The sequence below is a fragment of the Colius striatus genome, chromosome 1, assembly GCF_028858725.1.
Source record: "Colius striatus isolate bColStr4 chromosome 1, bColStr4.1.hap1, whole genome shotgun sequence".
In the NCBI taxonomy this organism is placed as follows: Eukaryota; Metazoa; Chordata; class Aves; order Coliiformes; family Coliidae; genus Colius; species Colius striatus.
The window spans coordinates 127,444,764-127,467,498 of record NC_084759.1 but is presented as its reverse complement, the minus strand read 5'-3'; the positions used below and the strand labels follow the sequence as shown (position 1 = coordinate 127,467,498).

At 36.1% G+C, this 22,735-nt stretch overlaps 1 protein-coding gene across 1 annotated transcript; it reads right to left on the bottom strand.

Moving 5' to 3' along the window:
- Positions 1–6,725: 6,725 nt before the first annotated feature.
- Positions 6,726–22,580, bottom strand: RIBC2 (RIB43A domain with coiled-coils 2). The gene is made up of 7 exons (XM_061988790.1): positions 22,461–22,580; positions 18,421–18,502; positions 16,594–16,938; positions 15,843–15,961; positions 9,209–9,436; positions 7,544–7,710; positions 6,726–6,807 (listed from the first exon to the last, which is right to left on the bottom strand). The coding sequence occupies exons 1-7, from the start codon at positions 22,575–22,577 to the stop codon at positions 6,726–6,728; spliced, it is 1,140 nt and encodes a 379-aa protein (XP_061844774.1). The 5' UTR covers positions 22,578–22,580.
- Positions 22,581–22,735: the final 155 nt, after the last annotated feature.

Here is a 22,735-nt window from a genome sequence, read left to right as displayed (position 1 = left end):
GTTCACTACGATTTTGCTAAGCTGCACTACATTTCTGAGTTAAGAACAATTCTAACAGTAATGTCCTCTCCTGAGTGGCAAATACTCATGTAAATACTTTACTCTCTATACAGTGAATTAACTATTGTGTATTTCTCTAGACCTGAGACAAATATATGTTCATAGGGAACTCATTTTTCATGACTAGTATCCTGAATCTATTTTGATCAGTTCTCCTGGCTGCTGATTAGTCAAGAAGAACTATGAACAATTCTATGAACTATGGATTTAAACTGCAGTAAGAAGCATCTTTTGGAATCTGACTGGATAAAATGCAGGCAGTACATGCAATTAGTAAAATGGCTGTGAAATGCAGTCTCAATTCAAAAACTCTTGTAACAAATCTAGAAAAGGACAGTATATATCAAAAGTATTTAAACCACCAAAAAGTATGCTCATGTCCTAAAAAACTGTTTAAAGATTCATGCCAAAATAGGCAGAGATATATATCTGTAGCAACAGAAACTTACAGAACAGTAGCACTAATCTATTTAATAAAGTTAACTAAAAACCAATATACTAAACCAACCTTTAAATGAATTTGTATTTAGACAAAACTCTGTTCCCCAAAAGTAACATCCATCCTGATTAAATGATCACCTGCAGCAGATCTCATGCTCTCAGTACATCATCAGCTTTTAATTGAGTAGAACGTTTGCTAGACAGATACTCATTTTTTCTTGGTTCTGTGTGCTATCATCTGAAAAGCATTTAATCCACAACATAGCATGACAAAAATCACACATGCTATGTTCTGAAACAGACTTAACATTAAATTTCTCCCTAATTCGTACTGAATTATTTCCTTGCTTCAAGAATTTGAGTACAGTTTTGTTGTATTACCTGTCTGGGAACAAACACAGTATGCTCAGGAAACAAATGTGGAGGTATATGAAAAGCAAATAAAGAACGGTAAAATTACAGTAAGCAGAACTGATGTGGCTTCCTACCCTAAGTGCTTTATTTGTTTTTCAGTATTTCTAAAGTAACATTAGATAAGAATAACAAAAACATTTTACTAATGGCAGAATAGAAAACTTAACTTTGCCCTTGCAGTAGGAAAACAGTAAAATGTAGTTTATCTTTTCAGGAACTGGGTTTTTTCCCATTCAGAAACTATTTTTTCCAGTCTTAAAATCTATATGCCCCTTGCTCTAAGTAAAGTTTACCATGCTGATTTGTGAATTAAATTTGTGATTATGTAACACATCTGTTGCCAAGATTTGAGGTTAATGTCCTCTGAATCAAATTTGATCAGAAACATCTTCACTTCAACACAAGTAGCTAAAAACTGTTTCCGAGAAAGTGTTCTAAAAAGAATTCATTTGAAGAGACAAATATCAAGATGAAACACAGTAGGAAAATATAATTACTACTTTTTCTGTAATTGTATTTCAGAGCTTGAAATGGCTATGTTTACAAGAGCTAAAATCTTTTTAATATTACTAACTTGAATCTCCACTTCTTACTTATGCAACTTGCCAAAATAACAGCAGCGATTTACTAAGTGAACTCCAAATCTGTATTAGTACTACCAACTTTACACATTGGAGTTTGCTCTCTTCCAGTAGACTTCTTCTATTTGTGTAGAATTTAATGATTTTTGATTATATAAATACAATGTCATGTATCCAACCAAATACAAAATTTAGCAATGTAATAGGCATGATTCTGATAATTTCAATTCAGAGGTTAATTTTACACCACATATGAAAAAAATTAGTGAAGGGTGAAACTCGAGCCGCAATAACACTAAGAAATTATTTTACAAGGTCTCTTTACTCATTTTTGATTTATGACATTTTTGCAGGAGTTTTTTTAACTAAAAATTTGCTTTCTTACTCAGCATGCTTTGATTAAGTTGGAGATGCACTTCAAACATCTATCTTGTACCATGCAACCAACTTAGCTTTAACAGAAGTTTTAAATTTTACTTCAAAGCTGTCTTTCATTATCTACTGTGATGTTTAATTGCTGGAATTTCTGGAAGTCCCTGAGACAGTTTGCTGGAAACTAATATTCCTCCGTCAAAGACAGAACGATGACTTAGTTGAATACTTGTTATGTCACATTTCCTAGTCCCTCTTTAGGAGAAGGAATGGAAGAAGGTCATTTGCTCACACTCATTACTGTAATTTCAAAGACTTAATTATGCACTTTTCACTATGTCACAAAGACTAAAAAATACATCTCTTTTACATATAATTAGTGAGTTCATGTTCTAGTGAAACACAAAACTACTTATACCAACCAAATTTAAGAAACTATAAACATATCCAAACCCACTGATTGCCACAATAATCTTTCATGCTAAGAATTTACTTGGGTCAGTCCTTTGCTCCAGATTTAGGATGCAGAAATTCCCTGCAGCAGGGAACAAGGTCAATTAACATAGATTGATCGCTTCTGCAACAGCTCAGAGTAATTTGGTGTTTTCTTCTCTGAAAGTAACCTCTATTATCCTGCTCAACATCATCATGGACTTGCATTTTGCTAAGATGCATGTAAATTCTATCAATCTCACTTTCACTTTTCACTCTTTTACCTACATGGTTACGTTCACCTGTATACCCAAGATTCCTTTCTGCTACATGAATCTTGCTTTAAGCAAAAACTAAAATCAAACACAGTTCCACAAGTGAAATTTTATTATGAGGTATAGGCAGTGACTTGCTCATGAAAGATAATACTTGCCTTTTCAGTGTGGAAGTAAAAGGGTCAATGTTTAATATTCAGTGTTTAATATGTGATAGTATAGAAATACAAACTTTGAAAAAAAAAAGGCAAGGAGATATTGTTAAAAGGATGTCCCAGATGTAGTTCAGGTAATATATAGCAACATTAGATTCAAGCAGATGATTAAATGACTAGACCAGGTAGGGAATAATCATTAGCCTTTGAGTATTAGCTGGGCACATTTTGCTGTCATTAACATCCATAAATGTGATAGTATTTGAACCTTTGATCTTTTTAAAGAGACATAAAAAGAAAAATCTCATGTTATACTCTCTTCAGAGGAAGAAACTAAAAGTTCAGCTACAATATAATATGTAATATTCAAAGAAATTTAGTTTCATGTGAAAATACCCTAATATGAAATTCCACACTCTTCAATAGTCCTAGGAATAAGTAAAAAACTTTTATACACACACTGTATGAAATTATTAAAAACACAAGCATAAAAAAAACCCACGAAAAAGTAAATACTAGACCGAATTCAACCACTATCATCTTTTTTAAACTTTAAAGACATACCTTTTCTCAGATTAATAATCCAAGATACATATCAGTAGTGCAGAAAACTGTGATACAAGCAAATTTTAAAAATTCAGAACACAAGTTTAAACAGCATAGGTACTGATCATCATTTGCTTGCTGAAATCAGACCCTAGCTTGTACATCTTGCTCAAATTTCTTCAGTGATGATCCATGACGACCATATAACAAGTGGACAATTTTGTAGTACCTGTATCTAATTAATTAGGCTAATTGTAAGGAAAGTAATAATAACTGATCAGTGTTAGGAATTTTTACGCAGTACTTGCAGGTTTTAACTCCTTTTTTTTTTAAAGTGGAAAATAAATACAATTTTTAAAATAATATTTTCTAGGCCTCCACTTCCAACAGTAGTGATTTGTCTCTATTCTCATTAGCTGTCCATATCCTCATACAGAAGATACCGTCTTTTTCACTGCTGCATTTATTAGAAATGTCTATAAATATGACAAAGAAAAGATGACCTCAATAGCAGGAACAAACATACATTTTCAATCAGCACCTACAATCAGTTAATACTCCTTTAACACAACTTGTCTACTTATTTAAATTTTCAGCAGTAAAAGTTAAGAGTGACATTTCAAAAGCTGAAGATACCAGTCCATGTTTTGTTTGTTATGGAGTTATACAGGTTTCAGAAGTTCCTGCACCACAGTTATCATTGTCTACTGAGCTGGGATATGCCTACTTAAAACATGGCTTGTTTCAGTACAAAATAAAGTTGGTATAAAATATGAACAAAAATTAATCAGTCCTTTTCCATGCTACATTAAGAATGTGCTCTACAATGTGTTTTGCACTTCTTTTTTAAACATCTAAAATAAATTTCATATTTCGTATTCTGAAATCATAGGTAAAACGCAGCATAGTTGTTTTTGCAAATATGATTGATAATGCCGAAATTTTTCCAGGGAATTACTGAAATGCCAAGAGTCTTCTTATTTGAATTTCTATCTAAAGGCTTATTTGCAACTGAGAAACCTATGCTTTTTGTAAGTTCATATGTAAAGTTTTCAAGCAAGTAAGCAGTTAAATACAAAAAAGGCTTTAATCATATAGTTATTCCTTAAAGAACCTCAAATGCCACTTAATTAGGTCCATCATATTTTAGTTAAACTGTACAGCTGTCATGTCTGTAAACATCTATTCAAACAAGTTGGACAATTGAAGATAACTTCATGAACTTTTCAACACTTTATTAATTTTTCTGTCAGATTACTAAAACTTTAGTTAAAAAAAGTCTCAGCCTGAGATATTCAAAACAGATCAAAACAACTTTAGTTAAATAGAAACTACTATAGATAGCTTACTTTTTTATCTTCCCACCGCACTTGATGGCCTGTTTATTCTAAAAAAAGTACCTATGCTCCTGAGATTGTCAATGTAAGACAATATTCAGTGATACTACCAAGACATCCTACCACGTATGAATCCCAGCTTCACAAATAAATGTATCTCCAAATACTATCACATTAGAATCTCTTGAATACCATCCTTTCTTACTTCTTTGTAGTCCAACTCATGATTAACAGTGCAAGTGAGATCACTTCTCAGCTGCATTTTCCATCTTTTCTGAATAACACACTCTTTGGTTCCTATATTCCAGCCACATTACTTTTTTTACATAGTTTCTATCTATACTGCAGTTAGTTCCAGTTGTATCAATATACTGAAATTGGGATGTATCTTTTTGCCATGAGTTATCCTGTCCCAAGACACTTCTTTACTCGTTTTTATATTCTCTTGATTTTTTTCTTTCTCTCCATCTAAAGGGATTAAAAAGACGGTCTTTTCCAAGCCCCTGTTGCTATTATGGGGTTCAAAATGGTAATTAGTCATTTCAGCCTGATCCCACAGGGCCAGTAAGTACTTCAGCTGAGCAAACAGATCTGTTTGAAAGGAGTCCCCTTTCAAGGAATGCAAACAGACCTGTTTGAACAGTGCCCTCTCAAAGAATGCTTCATTCAAACATCTCCTAATATCTATCTTGAGAACTATGCATTATTCATTATTTTCACAAAGACAAGAATAACTCATTTGAGTTCACCTCAGTCTGTGTTTCTTTAAATATCTTTCCTACTTAGCTTGGTGTAGTAATCTTCAACCTATTTCAACAGAATTCAAAGTTATCACTTCCCCTGATACAAAGAACAAGGAGTGGACTCCATGTCAATATCAACATGATGTTTTTATCCCAAGTATACACAGGAGATTCTGGCAAGCTACACATACTTGTTTTGAGATAATTTCTCATAAATGCCCTATTTGTATTAAGGGTTCAAAACTGTAGAAAATTTGTTCAAAAAAACTTCTTCAAAAAGAGTTCTTGGATATTAGGCAGAATCTCTCATCTCTCTTCTGTTTTCGATCATTAATTTTCTAAGCCTTTTCCCAGTCCCCTGTATATCACCTCTTTCCCTTCAAGATTTCATTTTCTAGTTGTCTCTATGATTCCTTTCTGTTGTGCAGTTAGTTTCATGCAGTGCTTCTCCATATTTTCTTCCTTTGTGATTCCCTTACTCATTTTTCAAATGTTGACTCTCTTCCATTGCTAAGTCAGTGCTGTAACAACAAAGATGTGAAGCAAATTTTCCCTGAATTACCCTGCACAAGCTAAGATTTTGCTCTATGATTTTGCTTGGTGTATGACTGCTTTTTCCTCTCTTCCATCATACCTGCAAACTCTCCCTACACCCTCCTTTAGAGGCACACTGCCCTTGAATTTTCTCCATTATTTCTCATGGTGATGGTGTATGTAGGTATATTTTTCCCCATGCTTTTCCCCACTTATAACACACATTCCATTTCTTTGTCATGCATCAGTGCCATTATCACCTCAGTAACTATTGAAATCTTCTCTTTTTATTTCTACTATTCAGGAAATAAAAGCAATATTTTCACCCAACTTGTCCATTTCTTTCTCTTTACTTGCGTTTGTGTCTGGCCATTTTGTTTCTTAAAAAAACAAAAGAAACCAAATAACCAACCAAACTCAAAACTTTCTGCCTATGTCATCTTTCTTCACTCCCATAGCATCTGCATTGCTTATGATCTCTATCAGACAGCACTGCATTCTGACCAAGTTGTATAAAATAGCATTTTATTTTGAATTGTGACTCCTTCCCAGAAAATGATTTTTAAAGGGAAGAATAATGTATTTCAGTTAAGCCCAAATTACGATAGTCAACCTATTATTGAATCTACTTTATAAAAACAAGAATGTTTTTCAATTATTACAATGTTTTCCTCTTCTTAGAATAGAAGTGGGTCACCAGACTGTTCTTTAGTTTGAGTGCACTGTTTTAACAGGGTGAGGAACAGATAAAAATAATAAAACATGGTATTACTCAATTAAATTTTTTAATATGTCTACAAATGTCTGTGTATTTCAGGTTGATTTATCCAGAATGTCATCGACTGGTTGTATTAAATTGTGCATAATACTGCTCTGTTGGAAAATTTGAATATTCTTCTTCTTTAAGATAAATGTTCCTAGCAATAAATAAAAAAGATAGAGTTAGTAAATGTTTTCTTATTATAATAGAGAAGCAACCTGAGAAATCTGAAGACGATGTTATGCATAAACATTCATAAAATGCTCATAAAATTTGGGATTATTAGAAATGGTATTTAATGTAAAATGTATGCCACGTCTCAATACAGCAAACTTCTTTTCCTCTTTTCCCATTAAGAGCAGACACAAGGGCTGTCCACCAAGACATGTCCAGTGGGTAGCTGAAGAATCATCTAGTTTTGTCATACATAACGGAAAAGTTTTGTTTGTGCCATTAGCTTGACCCTGAACTACCAGAAACTAGCAGTTCTACTGACACTCATTCATTTTTGCTTCTGAAACTAAAGAAAATTAAAGAAACACGCACTGCTTTACACGTGATAATTACACCTAATAATTGTTTGCACAGTTAATTGTATTTATTATCTATCTCACTATCTATATAAAACATCTGTTGTTAGTGGAACATTTTAAGAATTCCAGTTACTAATTGACACATGTAAGTCAGCAACAATCATAACTTATTCTTTGAAGGTTGTTTAAATAGTACTGAAAAGAAGCTGAGATGAATTGTTGATTTTTTTGTTAAAGTATAAACTTGTAATAAGTCTATTTAAAAGGTAACAAGCAACACAAGTAAAAAAGCTCTTTGAAAGCCAAGCTGCTGTGTTAATAGTAAAGACTATTTTAGAAGAAAACTCATATGCTACTTACTTTGATTTCTGCTCCTGTGACAGCTCTGCATTTACATTATCTAAAGCCCGTCGGCATTCCCGATTCTGTCGTTGTTGGTGCCGCTCTAAAAGGACCTGTGCTCTCGCAGTCTGCAGGCTTTGTCTGTCCCATTCAGCATCTCTTCGTCGTTCTTCCTCTTTTACTCTCTACAGGAACAACAACAACAAAGCTTTCTTTTCTCTTTGTTCAAAGATGAAACAGTCTATATAAAGTCTGACTGGTAAATTCATCCAAACAAACTTGCTTGCCTTTACTGAACACTAGGGGTAGAATATGAAATAGGAAGAAAAAGTAAGCACCTCCAAAACAGGCAGGAGACCATGTGTTACTTCTTGCAGAAGCAAGAGGCTGCAGATGAGAAAACTATCCTTTTCCAGACAGCAAGACTGACTCCTGCCTCTGCACAAGGTAAGAAAATTAGGATCTGCTGCCTGGCAGAAGTAAGTTAATTGCTAGATTATTATTTCTTTCTGACATATTTTCAATATCTAAAAACCCAGAGCAGCAAAACAGTTTTTTATTGTTTTGGGGTTTTAAAGTTCTTAACAAGAGTTGCAGCTTCTTGAGGATAGAAGATAATAAACACCAGTATGGCTTAGAATATGCCTAACTTAGTATACTAACTGAGCCACCAACACCAGATGTGTAGACCCAAACTGGTTTTTCCTCTCTTCTCTTCCATCACATCTGTAAAATCACCTGTCTTGGTAGGGCTCATTTTCTGCCAGCTTAATTATTTGAATGGGTTCACTTTAGAGTTACAGGAAAGATAAAAAAATGGTAATTCTGTCATCATCAGCTTTAATAACAATAGTAGATAAGGCACAGTTTAACATACAGTATTGCAGGGATTAAAAATATACTGGAAAAGCTATTCATTAGCTGTTATGAATCCAGCCTCTGCACTGAATGAGGTACGTAGCTTCCTACTTCACAATACCTAGGACTGTATACCTGTGACTGCATAGGAAGGGTAGATTTATTCATGTTGAGTGCCTACTTCTATACACCTTTACAGCAGCAATTACTAGCAATATTTAGTTTTTCTGTTGTAATTCTATCCCAGAGCATGGCTCCTAGTTGTATGGGATGGTAGAAAGGAAATCCTGTTGCATTCATGGACTTTTAAGACTATTGTGTATGCATGAGCAGGATCACTGTACTTGCTGTATTTGTCTTGCTCGAGTACCCTCAAGCATGGGGACACTGCTCCAGCCTGCTCTGCTTTCACCCTCAGCTCCTGGCTCTACTTTCTCTATGGAGCAGCTGACTCCTGCTCATCCCTTGCAGGTAGTCTCAAGTCCTGAACAGCACCAGGGTCTCAGGCAGTGCAGGACTTTGCTCCTCAGCTAGGCCATGATAGGCAATGCCTCAAGATCCCCCAAGCTCCCTGGCTCTGGAGTCCATAGCAGCTTTCCTCACAGCCTAACTCCAGGGCTCCAGCCCACTTCTGCTGCTCCATAACATTTCCCAGCTGCTTCAGAGACACTGTTCAGTTTCATCGATTAAAGTTTGGGTAAAATTCAGATCAATGGAAAACACAGTCTTACAATGGAACATGCAAGGAAAACAATACTTTCTTTTACAAACATTGCCTATGATACAAAAACCAGGAATACAGAGTATGCATGGAAGCTCAAATACCATTTTCTCTAGAACTTGTTGCTGTTGAGAGTAACGGATTGCCATCAGCTGATCCTGACTCATTCCCTTCCAACGATCTGTGATCACACGATGTCTACCAAAGGAACTAACTGCTTGTTCAGGGTTTTCAGAAAGTAAGTCTCCTTGAAGAAGGCTGGTAATTTCATCCATGTCATCTTTCATTTTTTGATATTTTTCCAACTTCTTTCTCTCAGCTAGTTCAGCAGCCTAAATTCAGTGAAAGAAGAGAACTGATAAGTGTTTCCAAGAGAAAATACTAAGTTAGTATATCATCACAGATTTCTTTCTAACTTGTATACAGTTGTCAACAGCATCATGTGCTAACACTATGATCATGGTCTTAATGGCTAAGATAAAAAATCTAATAGTATACATTTCTTTGATGTTGTCATACCAGATACAGCAAATAGTCAGGGAACAAAAAAATTGTTTTAGAGGAAAAGCCAGAATGAAATACAAAGTATTTTCACATTTATCCACAAGCAAACATCAGCTGATATATGGATGCCAATATAGACCCAATAGAGAAGGTATTTCTTCTAAGCAAGAAATTTATGAAAAAAAAATTGAATTTTGAATTACTAGCCTTGATCTATATTGTATACCAAATCTAGAGAGAGAGCATGGTTAAGCACTCCAAACAAACAGACAGGAGATGCCTATGTTGAGCCTGAAGATGCAGTCTTGAATCTGCTCCCTTTGCTGATGCAAAATGCAAACTTGAATCGTATTATGTAAAGGTACTTGTAATATTAGACATCATAATATGTATTTCCTGTAGAAGTCACTGTTCCTAACGCCTACCATAAGGTCATAGTCTCCTGTTTAGAGGAAATTTTCCCCTTATAAAACTCCAGAAAGCTAATATGATGATTTTATTTTAAAGTAATTACTTTCCAAAGAGGAATTGGACTAAATAAACTAATTTGAAGTAGAATGATAATGGTATGCCTCATCTGTTTCTACTCCCGTCTCATTTCTGGAATCTGTAAATTAAATCATCTGAAACAATGCACAATGTCAACTTCCATCTGGATAGAGGTTAAGTAATATCTTTCCTTCTTGCTAGGGCACAAAGAGCACAGGTTATCAGACCTGTCTCTTGCACATGCATATATATGCGTATATCTTGACTGCAAATAAACAGTGGATACCTACGTTTTCAGTTTGTCCAAGACTGTCACGTTGTGTTCAAAAATCACTGGCTTGAGAATATTCACTTTACGAGTTACATAGAACATCTCTGTACTTCTCTTCATGATTAGTAGCTCACTGGTTGACACACGTATATAACCAGAAAATATAAACGACTTCGAATGACAAGACTATCGAGACACACAGGTGGGAATCTGGTCCTTTGCAAATATTATGGAGAGGAATCCCAGCGATCTATGCCATCAGAGGAGACTGAGTTTATCTCTACATTTGTACTTATGGACTTCAAGTTTGGATGACGAGAGTTTTCCCAAGCATGAGGCCTGGAGACTGTCAAAAAGTGACTTGTATTTGCTCCAAGCAAACATGTACAGCTATCTGTCAAGGACTGGACAGAAGAACAAATGACAAATAATATTATCCTAGATTAAGAAATTCCATGGCTGAAAACAGGCTTGTAGTTTGCATTAAAATAATAAAATTATATGATGTGCAAACAAAGTAATACAAGATAAATTCCTTTTATTTTTTTTTCAACTATAAATTAGCTAAGCCACAATTCAACTTAGAAGATGCAGAAAATATCATCATAAAAATATTTACTAGCCATCTAATAGAAAGGTACGCTCTAGAGCAAGAAAAAAATATCTACTTGTAGACAAATGGAACAATTCAAGCAAATCAAATTTCAAGTGGTAAAACATCAGCTTCAGAACCAGTAGTTACTGTTTCTGCCATTACAACACAGAATAATACATTGGAAACTAAAGGCTGCTTTTTCGTGTCACTGAAGTCAGTGAGTAAAATTTTTACCAGAATTTTAAAGTAATTTTTTTAATCCAAAATGTGCTTCCTTTAAGCTATTTTTTTTCTCCAGGACAGTCAATGATAAAATGAAAGGAACTATGATATTACAATTTCCAACAAAAAAAGAAAACAAAAAGCTCAAAGATTTTCAATCATCCAACATTTTTGGGATACTGAACCAGAATATCTTGGTATGTTAACTTACCAATACTCTGAATTAGAACAATTATTTTTAGTTCTGAAAACACTCCAAAGTAAATCATATTTAATAGAAAGTAATTTTGGATGGACCCCACATAATTACTTGCCTTGAGGGTTGACATGTAGATCACTTTACTAATGCCACACCACTGTGATCTAGCAATAGATCCAGAAAAACCACTTTGACCTTGTAACGCTAACATTTTCAGCAAGAGGGATAGACAAAAATTTCTGAGCTGCCTGGGAATCTTACTGGAGGAAATTCCCAGCTCTGTGCGTACCTATGTGTGTAGCACTATTATGTGATGGTTAATGACACTACAAACAAAAGATTTTAAACTCTGAAAATGCATCAGATTTAACCTATCAAGTCAAACATCAAAGAAAATACAATTTGTTGGTGTAGCATGCACAAACACATGCTCCTTCCTGTGTTTTGATTTGTGATCAAACATTATATATCTTTCCTACTACCAAATACTTGTTTTTGCTGTTGATTTAAGTCATAAAGCAAAAGAAGAAATGCACATAGAAGCATCACAGAGCCAAGACTTCATGTGCTTAGAATAACACCAGGTTTCAAGTGTGTGAGGAACCAACTGCTGCCAATAAATGACTAAAGTGATATGCAGCTTCTGAAGTCCTTATCACTGAGTCATAAAGCTCACAGATAATGACAGTGACCTATCCAGTCTTAGGAACCTGTGAAAGATGCATTATTCATTTGTACAGTAAATAGAATTCCCTTGTCTATAATTATACAGATATTTTTGTCATAGTAGAGAATTGCACATCCAGCATATCCAAGCTAAGAACTTGTGCATAGCAAAGTCTATTAAAAATCAGTACATGCACTATGTTTCTTCATGCTTGAAAATGTTGTAAAAATGGTGAAATACTGATGATTCTATATATTGCATATCAAGAATAGGATGTGAGTGATAAAAGACAATTGTCCAGCACACTTCAAAGGATGATAAAAAGTGACCATCCTATGTTTAGGCATTCAAATATTTCATTTCAGGTGAAAAAAAAACCCAAAAATCAAAGGCTCTAAATTCATTATTTACTCTAAGTCTGAACAGTTATTTCTCTAAAGTGGCTACTGGCTCTGAATCTGTTAGTAATGGCATATTGAATGAATAAGGAGCCAAAATAATAACACCAATGTCCGTAGAATCATAGAATGGTGGGGTTGGAAGGCACCTCCAGAGATCATCCAGTCCAACCCCCCCTGCAGAAGCATGACAACAACACCTTCAGGAAAGCTATCAAGCTGTTTTGGTATGCCCAGGAATAAATTCTAAGGGCAGAAGGTCTATAGGATTGTTAACAATATGAGGTCATTACATCACAGAATCCTTTGTAATCCCATCCTCTCATTTTCTTAGCATTATCTGCACAGTGCCTTGAAAAGGATTTAAGTCCTGTGCTATACATAGCAAGGAAGACACTTCTTTCTGATTTCAAGAACACAATCAGTCTATCACTGTATTGCTAAATTGGACATTCCCAAGTGTTATTATCCTTAGTGAGGAACCTCCTTCTGCAATAGAAAGATTCTGCTATGGAATCACAATCATATTGATAGAAGTAAAAAAACCAGTATTCTAGTCAGGACTGGAATGCAAGTCTGGACAGGAAAGAAGCTAGGCTGGAATGACAGGTAGGACTGGAAAGAAAGCTGTCTTGTCAAATTAAAATGATTAAGAGTCATTCCTGCTGAAATAATTCATACCATGAGTATGAAACTGGCAGTTTAAGCTAGAAGAAGTCTTCTCTTATACCAAAAACAAAAGCAAAATTGGTGTTCCAGGTTAACACATCTGAGAGAAAGGATAGCATTCATTTTCTAGACATCATGCACACGTTTACAGTGCAGGATTATTCACCAGTGGGAAATATCGTACCAAGCATATAATCAATTAATTATCCTGCTAATTAATTCCGGAAGAACAGAACAAACATTAGCAATAAGCTTGTCAGCAATAAATTCATTAGCAATGGTAATATAGAATCATTATGGTTGGAAGAGTCCTTTAAGATCATCCAGTCCAACCACTAATCTAACACTGCCAAGCCCATTACTAAACTCAGCCATATCCCTCAGTACCTCATCTATGCCTGTTTTGAATATCTCCAGGGATGGTGACTCTACCATCTCCCTGGGCAGCCCGTTCCAATGCTTAACAACCCTCTTGGTGAAAAGATTCTTCCTAATGTCCAACCTAAACATCCCCTGGCGCAACTTCAGCCCATTTCCTTGTGTCCTATCATTTGTTACTGGAGAGAAGAGATTAATCCCCACCTCGCTACACCTCTCAGGTAGCTGTAAAGAGCAATCATATCTCTTCTCAGCCTCCTCTAGGCTAAACATCCCCAGCTCCCAAACATCCCCAGCTCCCTCAGCTGCTACTTGTAAGACCTGTTCTCCAAGACCCTCAGCAGCTTCATTGCCCCTCTGGACATGCTCCAGCACTTCAGTGTCTTTGGTAAGCATTACGGTAAGCAGAAGAATCTGAACCACTGTCCCCATGAGCAGCAACATCAAATCTTACTAGTAAGTGGTCTGTGAAGCTCTGAGACATCCAGCACAAGGCGTGGAGTTGGGGTCTCTTTACTAACTGACTAGTACACTGACCAAAACATGTTTCTCCTGAAGAAGTACATAACTTGCTGGCTTTTATATTAATTTTTTTTGTTTGTTTTTTTAACAAAAAAGAAAACCAAATTACATCCCCTAAAGATACTGGCAAAAGAGAACTCACATATTTGTGTGTAGAGCAAAATGCACTGTGAGACTATACCCTCAAAAGGTTAAGGTCTTCAGCTACTCAGAATGCTGAAACTGCTACAGACTCCTTTTCAATACATTTGAGGTCAGATAAAGAGCTCTCTTGTGTGAAATTCATTCTAAGGCTGAATGCCTTGATTTTCTCTCTTGGGGAAAAAATGTATAGAAATCCTCTCTGTAACATAGTTTTCTCTTCAAGAAAACATCACTGAAAGATCAAGCAACCTGAAACTTCTGGTTTTTATGTTTAATAAAGGAAAGCAGCAACTGTGCCAGAACATCATTTCAAGGAAAAAAGAAGAGCTTTTCTCAACCATTCATCAAAAAATAGAAGAAAAGATGAAAAGAGTATCACGGTCTAAAACAAACAAAAAAATAAACTTAAGTAACTACTTTATAAAGAAAAGGAGCTGCAAGCTGTAACTCAATCTATACAGCATAGTAAGGGACAAAAATAACTAAAGGCTGTTGCCCCAACCTCCATTATCATGCCCTTATGTCAGAAATAAAAAAGGAGCGTGACTTCTATATATATTTAATATGCACATGAGTAGAATGAATATGCCCAAATATGAAACAACATACTATACAGAAACTTCCCACCTCATCCCCAAACCCTATCCCAGATTTGAAATTTTTACATGGAATCAATTGGTATGAGAACAATTAATTTGGGATACTACTACTACCCTAAGTGCACCAGCCACTAAGGGTATTTCTGTGGCTACTCATCTAAAATAGAAGTTTCAGAAGTATTTTAGAAGCCATGATTTCAAGCAGCAAAAACCTTTTCATCTACCTTGAGTACCTATAAAAAAATTATAAGCCAAATGTGCTCTGAAAGGCTCAAGAAACACTTACATGAAGACATCCATACTTAAATACTTAAACCCCAAGATATCATATTTGCTGTAGGTAATTTTAACGTGGCTTATTTTGATGTCAATTAATAAATTGAAAGCTAAGTCACACCAAATATAGTTTAACTAAACTAACAGCATCCATGTAGCATCCAACTGTACTTATAAGCTTAACAGAAAAAAAAAATCCCAATCTGTGTAGTAAGATAAAGGACTGGAACATGATAGAATATGGTAGAAAAACAGATAGATAAAGGTTCATGTCCTGTTTCAACAGGTTCCAAAGGACATGCTTGCTAAACAACCAAGATATAGCACACAAATAGCAAGGAAGCAGTCAATGAGTTAAAAAACAGTGGTCATAGGGAATCAACATAAGCAATAAAGACAAAAAGCTACTAGTAGCAATGTTTCTACACAAGAAAAAAAAAAAGCAAGTAGACATAACTAAGATTATCCCATGACTGATAAAACCAGAAGGAAGCATGGAAGGCTTTTGCTGTACATACCCCAGTTAACAGCCTAAAAGTGTCTGACAGATGGGGCAGTTGTTGCTGTCCTTTGGTCAACAAGCTCAAAACCAGAGGGGTGAATTTTGACAGAGGGTAACTAGATAGAAGATGGCTAGATCCTTGGAGAGGACAAAGTGAGTACCTTCCAATTACTAAAACAACCTTGGAAGTTAGTGCTAGGAAACTTCTGTGAAAACATCATTACTCATTGTACTTTTGCACGTCTTATTTTCCTTCTGTTTCCACTTTTTAAAAAAAAACAAACAAACCCCAAACTAATCTACCTGGGTTCTATTGAAATCTTTAGTAGCTGCACAAACAGCACGTCTGTTTTCTTCTTCTTTTCGTTGTAGCTCCATAATCTTTTGGTCAACTGCAATTCTATTCTTGTCAAAAAGATCATCTAAATTAGATTAAAATGAAATTTAGTTAATATTCATAGACATGATGTGCCACAACTAAGCCACTATGAGAAAGAAAGACATAGGTGGATATACAGAGAGAGATAGGAGCTATATATGTAGTAAAATGAATTACATAACTATTTTCAAATCCTACCACTGAAGTTTTCTCTCTTGGAATTTCAGATGATTCATGAAATCCATCTTTTCTTAACAGTTAGAGTTAAAATGAAAAAGTATGTTAAGTACCACAGAAAAAAAATGTTGCCTGACAAACTGTAAAAGAAAAATCAGTATTATTTTGTCTGCTCTAGAACAGTAAAGATTAGACATTTTAGTCTGATAAAGTAAACAAAGCACCTAGCATGCAAAACATAAATGGTTTCTCAAAATGCCCTGATACTCAATTTAGATATAAAAGCGAAATTAAACCATCACATTATTAAATACAGATTTATTGAGATACTGAATACATTGTAAAGTAAGAACTGATGCATTATTTCTAAAAGCTGAATATTGCAAATACTAAAATACTGCTATGTCAGAATCTGACACCATAGGCTATACCATGTCAGATAAATCAGCATTTCAGAAAAAGCAGATTACAACATTATTGTCTTCTTTTGTTACTTACCTGCAAATTTTTGATCAGCTAATGCATTCTTCCAATCTCTCTGTTGCTGAAGATACCATTCTCTTGACTGTTCCTTCTGAAACTTCATCCTCTGATCATAGTTTAAGTCTTCACCCATAAACTTCTGCAAGCCAGATACTGTACATCGAGGGTCATCGTCCGAAAGCCGAGCAGGTCTATCCTTCTTTAGGGCTTGTGGATCAGACAGATCGAATTCACGTCTTGTTTCTGGCTGCTGAAAATTCTTCTGAAATTCACAGATAGCCTTATTTATGTTTCTGATATCATTTTTCTGTTGTTCTTCTAACATACACACAATCTTGTCATTTTTCTTCATTTCATTAGCTAGAGAAAAATGAACACAATGAAAACACAACTCTTAGAAGTGCACGTGCCATAGAAGTGCCCATGTAAATAGAATTCTGAAGAGGAATAAATAGAATATAAATCTTTAAACTTTTGTACCCTAGGAAAGAGTATCTTCTCTATGAGTACCAGCCTTGCAAACATACAAATATGAGTAGTATTTACTTACATTCCCTGTATAGGTATCAATTGTCTTATTAATGTTACAGTGAAATACATGCCTGTGAAACAAAGGCAATAATAGGCACTTCTAGAACAGTGATGTTTCATTTCCTTAAAACTTGCAGTAACACATGAAATGTACTCTATATTAATTCTTCCCTTTAGTTTATAGTTACAACTGAAATACATCAAGTTGTTCATTAAGAAACAAACAAAAATCAGTGTCCTAATGAAAGGAATACAGATAATCCTTTCATAGTTCCAATGATTTTTCAAATCATAGCACTAAAATAATTGGCTGGCACTAACAGCTTTTGAAGAGCTTAACAGCCCTTGTTCATTTAATCAAAATGCTGTAATTGATTTAGTTTTACAGAAAAATTAAGAAACAACAAAAAATACCCACCCAAAACTAGCCATTTTAGCCATTTGAACAAAATTCACAAGAAGAGACAATCTCCTCTATTGCCAGACTACACACTGCTTATGGCAGCTTCCTGGGGTCAAAGTCTGACAGGTATTGTGCCAGGAAAATCACAAGTGGCCGCAGAAGCACAGCATGGAAGTTGGCAGCTCCATTCTAGCTCTTCTTGAAACCCACTGAGAGCTCACTCTGTGGGACCTTTTCACATGATACCACAGGAAAGCATTCCAAACACAGAGGGCCACAAAGGCTTTTGAGGTCAGAGGACACAGATGAAATATTTGTGTGTCTACACGTTCTGACTCAGCAATGGCTCCTACTTGCAGCCCTGTTGTACATGACTCATGCTTCTAGTAATAATAACCCATAGAGGATTATATGGAATCTATACACTCTATTAAAGAATGGCCAGACAGAACGTGAGCTTACTCTACAAGAAAACAAACAAATTTGTCACTACTGTTCTGAAAAGAAAAGTACTAAATACCCAAGATGTTTTTTTAAATGCCTCTATTATCTTCAGGCCTCTAAAGAACTTGTCAACACTTATTAAAAGAAAACATGGAAAATTCTGGACCATTAGTAAATGTATACCAGTTTAACCACATCAACATATATCTTAAGATACTGAGGAAAATCCGTAACGTACAGGTGCAAATGTATGAAAATAAATAGAGCTATACATTATAGTATTCAGTTTGTATGAATTTAGAGAAAAGTCTACAACTGTGTTTATAGATATGTATATATTGAGAGATACACAGATTCACAGAGAAAGAGCTATACAGCAAGATTCAAGAAGATAGGCTCCATTTGGGAAATAAATATGACAGCTTGGAATCCATGAAGGAATATTCTAGTATCTACGACTATACCAAATTCTTCATTTCTTGCTTTTTCAGCAGCTTCTTGAATTTTCCTGTCCTTGACTTGGGTATCCAATGCATCTTTATCAACCTATTAAAATGAAAAAAGCAGTTCTTTAAGTGACACTGTATTTGAACGACTAAACACAGGCATTGCCAACATACATTGATTCACAGTTGTACAAGATAGATATAAACCAGTGCCAACAGAGTACTTCACATCCCTGGTTAGTGTAGGTGACATAAAAAGAAAATCCAGAAACAGTAATATTCTTGGTTGCATCCTGCTAATAATGATAGGCATATTCTTGCACTGAATCAGAAGAAACTACCACATTGACATGATCTAGAGAGCTGTAAATGTAAACATTTTAAGCTGCATTACACAGAGCATGTTTTCCCCATTATAGCTCCCATTTTTACTTTTTTTCTTGTTCTGCTTTCATTTATCAAGCAGGTCAGTATTTTGATAGTCAAGATGACAAGAAGTAGTAATAATTCAGATTTAAAAAAAAAACAACAGATGGTTCACTACAAGTACATCAAAGATATAAAGAGGAATGGGAAGAATTTTTCAGGCCTTATCTGATAAAGTGGGATCCGTGTAGTTGTACAAATGCAATAGTGAGTGCCATCTGAGATACATGCTGAGATATTGGAGATATCCAGTGATATTGGAGATGTCTAAACTGACTGATACGCTACAAAATAATCAGATCTCTGGAGAGCAGTACCTGAGCAAAGCATAATATCTTAAGGGACACCACCAGATAGTGGCAGACACCTACATTTTAGGCAAAAGATTCAGATCCCAGATTTGTTGACAGAAGGTGGCAAATTAATAGGCAGAAACCTGTATTTTGTTGGGGTTTTTTTAACTAGTAAAAAATTTTTGTCTCTGTAGAAGATTTGTCAAAAAACAACGTCAAATCTTCAAGAATTTGAAGAGTTGCTAAACTATTTTGATAGTCTTTGCCTAAAAACTATGCAGATCAAGAAAGAAAGACCAGATCACGGTTGAAAATACACATTCTTACTGCTGTAAAGGAGTACTGACTATACTAATCAGGCAAAGAGGTAGATCTGTAAGCCAGGGTACAATCTTAAAAAATTCTACATGGTATCATTGTCCAAAACCAACAATGTTGTGAGTATTAAATATCAACTCATTCAGAGGTCTCATTTGAGACAAGTTTTCAGTATAACTATAGGAAATGCTGTTAAGAGAAATTCAATACAACTTTGTAGTGTCTGGCAATAATATAGGTAAGTCAATGGATTGACTTGCATGTGCGAATGCAGGTACACTGTCAGCTGTCTCCCATTCAAATATCTTTCCCTTCACAAGAATGCATCCCTAAAAGAACCATTCCTAGTCATGTGAAGCTAAAGATTTAACTTTTAAGCATTAAAATAACAAATCTCTAACTTTAAAACAGTTTGAAGCACCCAATTTTCAATCTGCTAATATTTATGTACAATAGTTCATATATAAATAGAAAGTAATTTTTCATTTGTATTACTCATCTGATTTTTTTGGGAATATGAGAGATTTACTGTGGATAAATTCTGAAATCTGTAAGTGAAGAGGAAACAGACACAGAAATCAAAGTAATAATAGAGCTAGTAATAATCAAGAAAAATACCTATCAACTCAGTTCCCATTCTGCTTTCCAGTCAATATATGATTTCTGTGTTTTTAAACTACTGAACCCTTGCTTAAAGATTTGTGGTATCTACATCAACTACCACCTTGATGTTTTTAGTTTTGTGACAGATCCTCAACTAACTGACGAGAGAGAAAAAGCAAAGAATCTAAAACCAAACAGAAATACTTATATAGTTTATCTCTGTACAGATTTGTTGACTCTTCATGCTTTGGACTTGGCCTAGCTTCAAAGTACAAGCCCAGCCACTTCTGTCAGCAGTCATTGTTCAGCCAATGAATAAGGTACACCAAATGAAGCTAAACAAAATATTTACAAAATTCCTCCAGTGGGCTCTCCTTCATTTTAGATGTTTGTCACTTGTAAATGGATTTATCAAAACCTGTCTGATAAGTTAGTTTCGCTAAAGTATTTGGGAAATTCTGTCCTTTTTTTTTACAACTACCTGAAAGGAGGTTTTGGGGGGCAGGGATGGTTGTCAGTCTCTTCTAACAAGTTATAAGCAATAGGATGAAAGGCCTTAGGTTGTGCCAGGAGAGGTTTAGATTGGATATCAGGAAAATGTCTTCAGTGAAAGGGTTGTCAGGCATTGGAACAGGCTATCCCAGGGAAGTACTGGAGTCACCATCCCTTGAGATATTCAAAAGATGTGTAAATGTGACACTTAGGCACATGTTTAGTGCTGATGTGGCATTGCTAGTTTAATGGTTGGACTAGATCTTAAAGGTCTTTTCCAACCTATATGATTCTATGAAAGACCTTCAGATGGTACACTTCAGTACTGCTCAGTGAAGTACACAATAGGCTATTTAATTCTCAACTATTTTATTAGCTAAGAATTTATGGTTTACGTTTCATTTTTAATGCTCTAGAAGAGTCATCTTACAGAGAAATTATGTGTTTCCCAGTGAAGAAATTTGAACTATCTTCCTATACTCATCCCACATCAGTTAAAAAAGGTTATTAGCTCCTTCCACCTAAGTATATTGTATGTATTGGGATGCTGTATCAGGTGGATGACCTGTCTTGTTTGTTAAGTGGGAACTGATACTTTGCTTTACAACTATGATGACTCTTGCATAAGACTGAGAAGAATTAATCCGAGGCACCATCAGAGATAAGGTGAAGACATCCTACTAACTTGAGACACGTTTCTGTATCTGAGACAAGATAGATCAAATTGACATCTGTTGAAATTCTACCAGTCCAATGAAGTTGACAGACTGGACTTATTTTCATTAATTCTAAACTTAGCTCTGCGCTAGTGAATGCTACAGCAATTAGATAATATATGCCTTAGCACAGAGCACTCAAAATCCTTTACAAGCGAAGCTTAAACTTTGCCTCACAACACTCTTGTCTCCATACACCCAGAATCATAACGTCAGCCTTTGGACATATTGCAGGAAGACGAAATAAATTATTGCATCCAAAATTTAAATAGATGTAAAATAGAACGTAATTTCCTGACATTCAGGGCGCAAACTGCATAGATAATTCTACAGAACACCCACCAGAATGAAGTTATCATCCCCACAGATCTTCACAGATTGAGGGGCATTCCCATTCTGACATCCACTCCAAAAACCAGACATGTTAATTAATCTCATGTATGTAAACACGGCCTGATGGATCTGTCTTATTTTACCTGATGCAAAATAGGGACCAATTGCTAGATCCTTTTCAGCAATAAATCTCTCAAAGCAGCACCGATTTTAGCTTCTAGTGAGAATCAAGCAGACAAGGGGAGTATCGGCAGAGTAGAGAGGTAAAAATCACTTACTTACGCCATATTGCATGAGATGGACTTTGAAAGTTGCTGATTTACCTCAAAGTGAAGCATACTACAAATTAACTCCTACATACATACTGAAAGATGGGGTTTGAACTTTCTGTCCCGTTAAGGAAACATGAAACCTTGTCCTTGAAGCGCTAAAGCAGTGAGATACAAGTCCCCCTCACAATCTCACGCATGCAACACACCCCCCAGCGACAACGGCAAAAAATTACTGCTACTGATGCCTACAGAATAAATATCAACTCACTTTCACGAGCAATTTCTCTAAAGCGCCTCAGCCTCCTAAAAGACGCAGCGGGACGGTTTTTACTCGTTTTCCCCGCACCTCCAACTGGAGTTACCCGTGCTCGCAGACACCTTCGGGTTACTGGGGGGGCAGGCGCCTCTCACCCTGCTCCGGAGCCAGGCTCCCCACCCCTGCCCGCCCGGGCCGGCACGGCTGCCCCCTCCTCAGACTGGCCCTGCGAATCGTCCTGCTTTAGACCTCTCTCTTTAGAACACATGGGAATGGGGAGGGAGACGGACGGACTCCATCCCTTCCCGCTGCGCCGCGACCCGGACAGGGGCTTGAACCGCGCCCTCACCCCTATAGTCCGGACTCGAGCGTTAAAGATACGGCTCTGCCGCTGTAACTCCCGCTGCCGCCGCCGCTCCAAAGCGGCAGCCTCCTGCAAGTCTCGCTGCAGCCTCAGTTTGCTCATGGCGCCGAGAGGACAACTGGCCGCCGACGCTGCGCGGACAACGGCCCGCAGCGAGGCGCGAGCCGTGAACAGCTCCTCATCGGGACCACAACAAACGGGGTCGCGTTGGGAACGGGAGCCCCGCCCCCTCCCGCCGGCTTCCCCGCCCCCCTCCGCGC

Excerpts from the sequence above, each read along its gene's own strand:
- RIBC2 (XM_061988790.1), bottom strand. The coding sequence starts at position 22,577 with ATGAGCAAACTGAGGCTGCAGCGAGACTTGCAGGAGGCTGCCGCTTTG. Across the intron at positions 9,437-15,842 it reads AAGATTTCAATAGAACCCAG|GCTGCTGAACTAGCTGAGAG; the intron begins GTAGATTAGTTT and ends CACTGAATTTAG. Across the intron at positions 6,808-7,543 it reads TCACAGGAGCAGAAATCAAA|GAACATTTATCTTAAAGAAG; the intron begins GTAAGTAGCATA and ends ATTTATTGCTAG.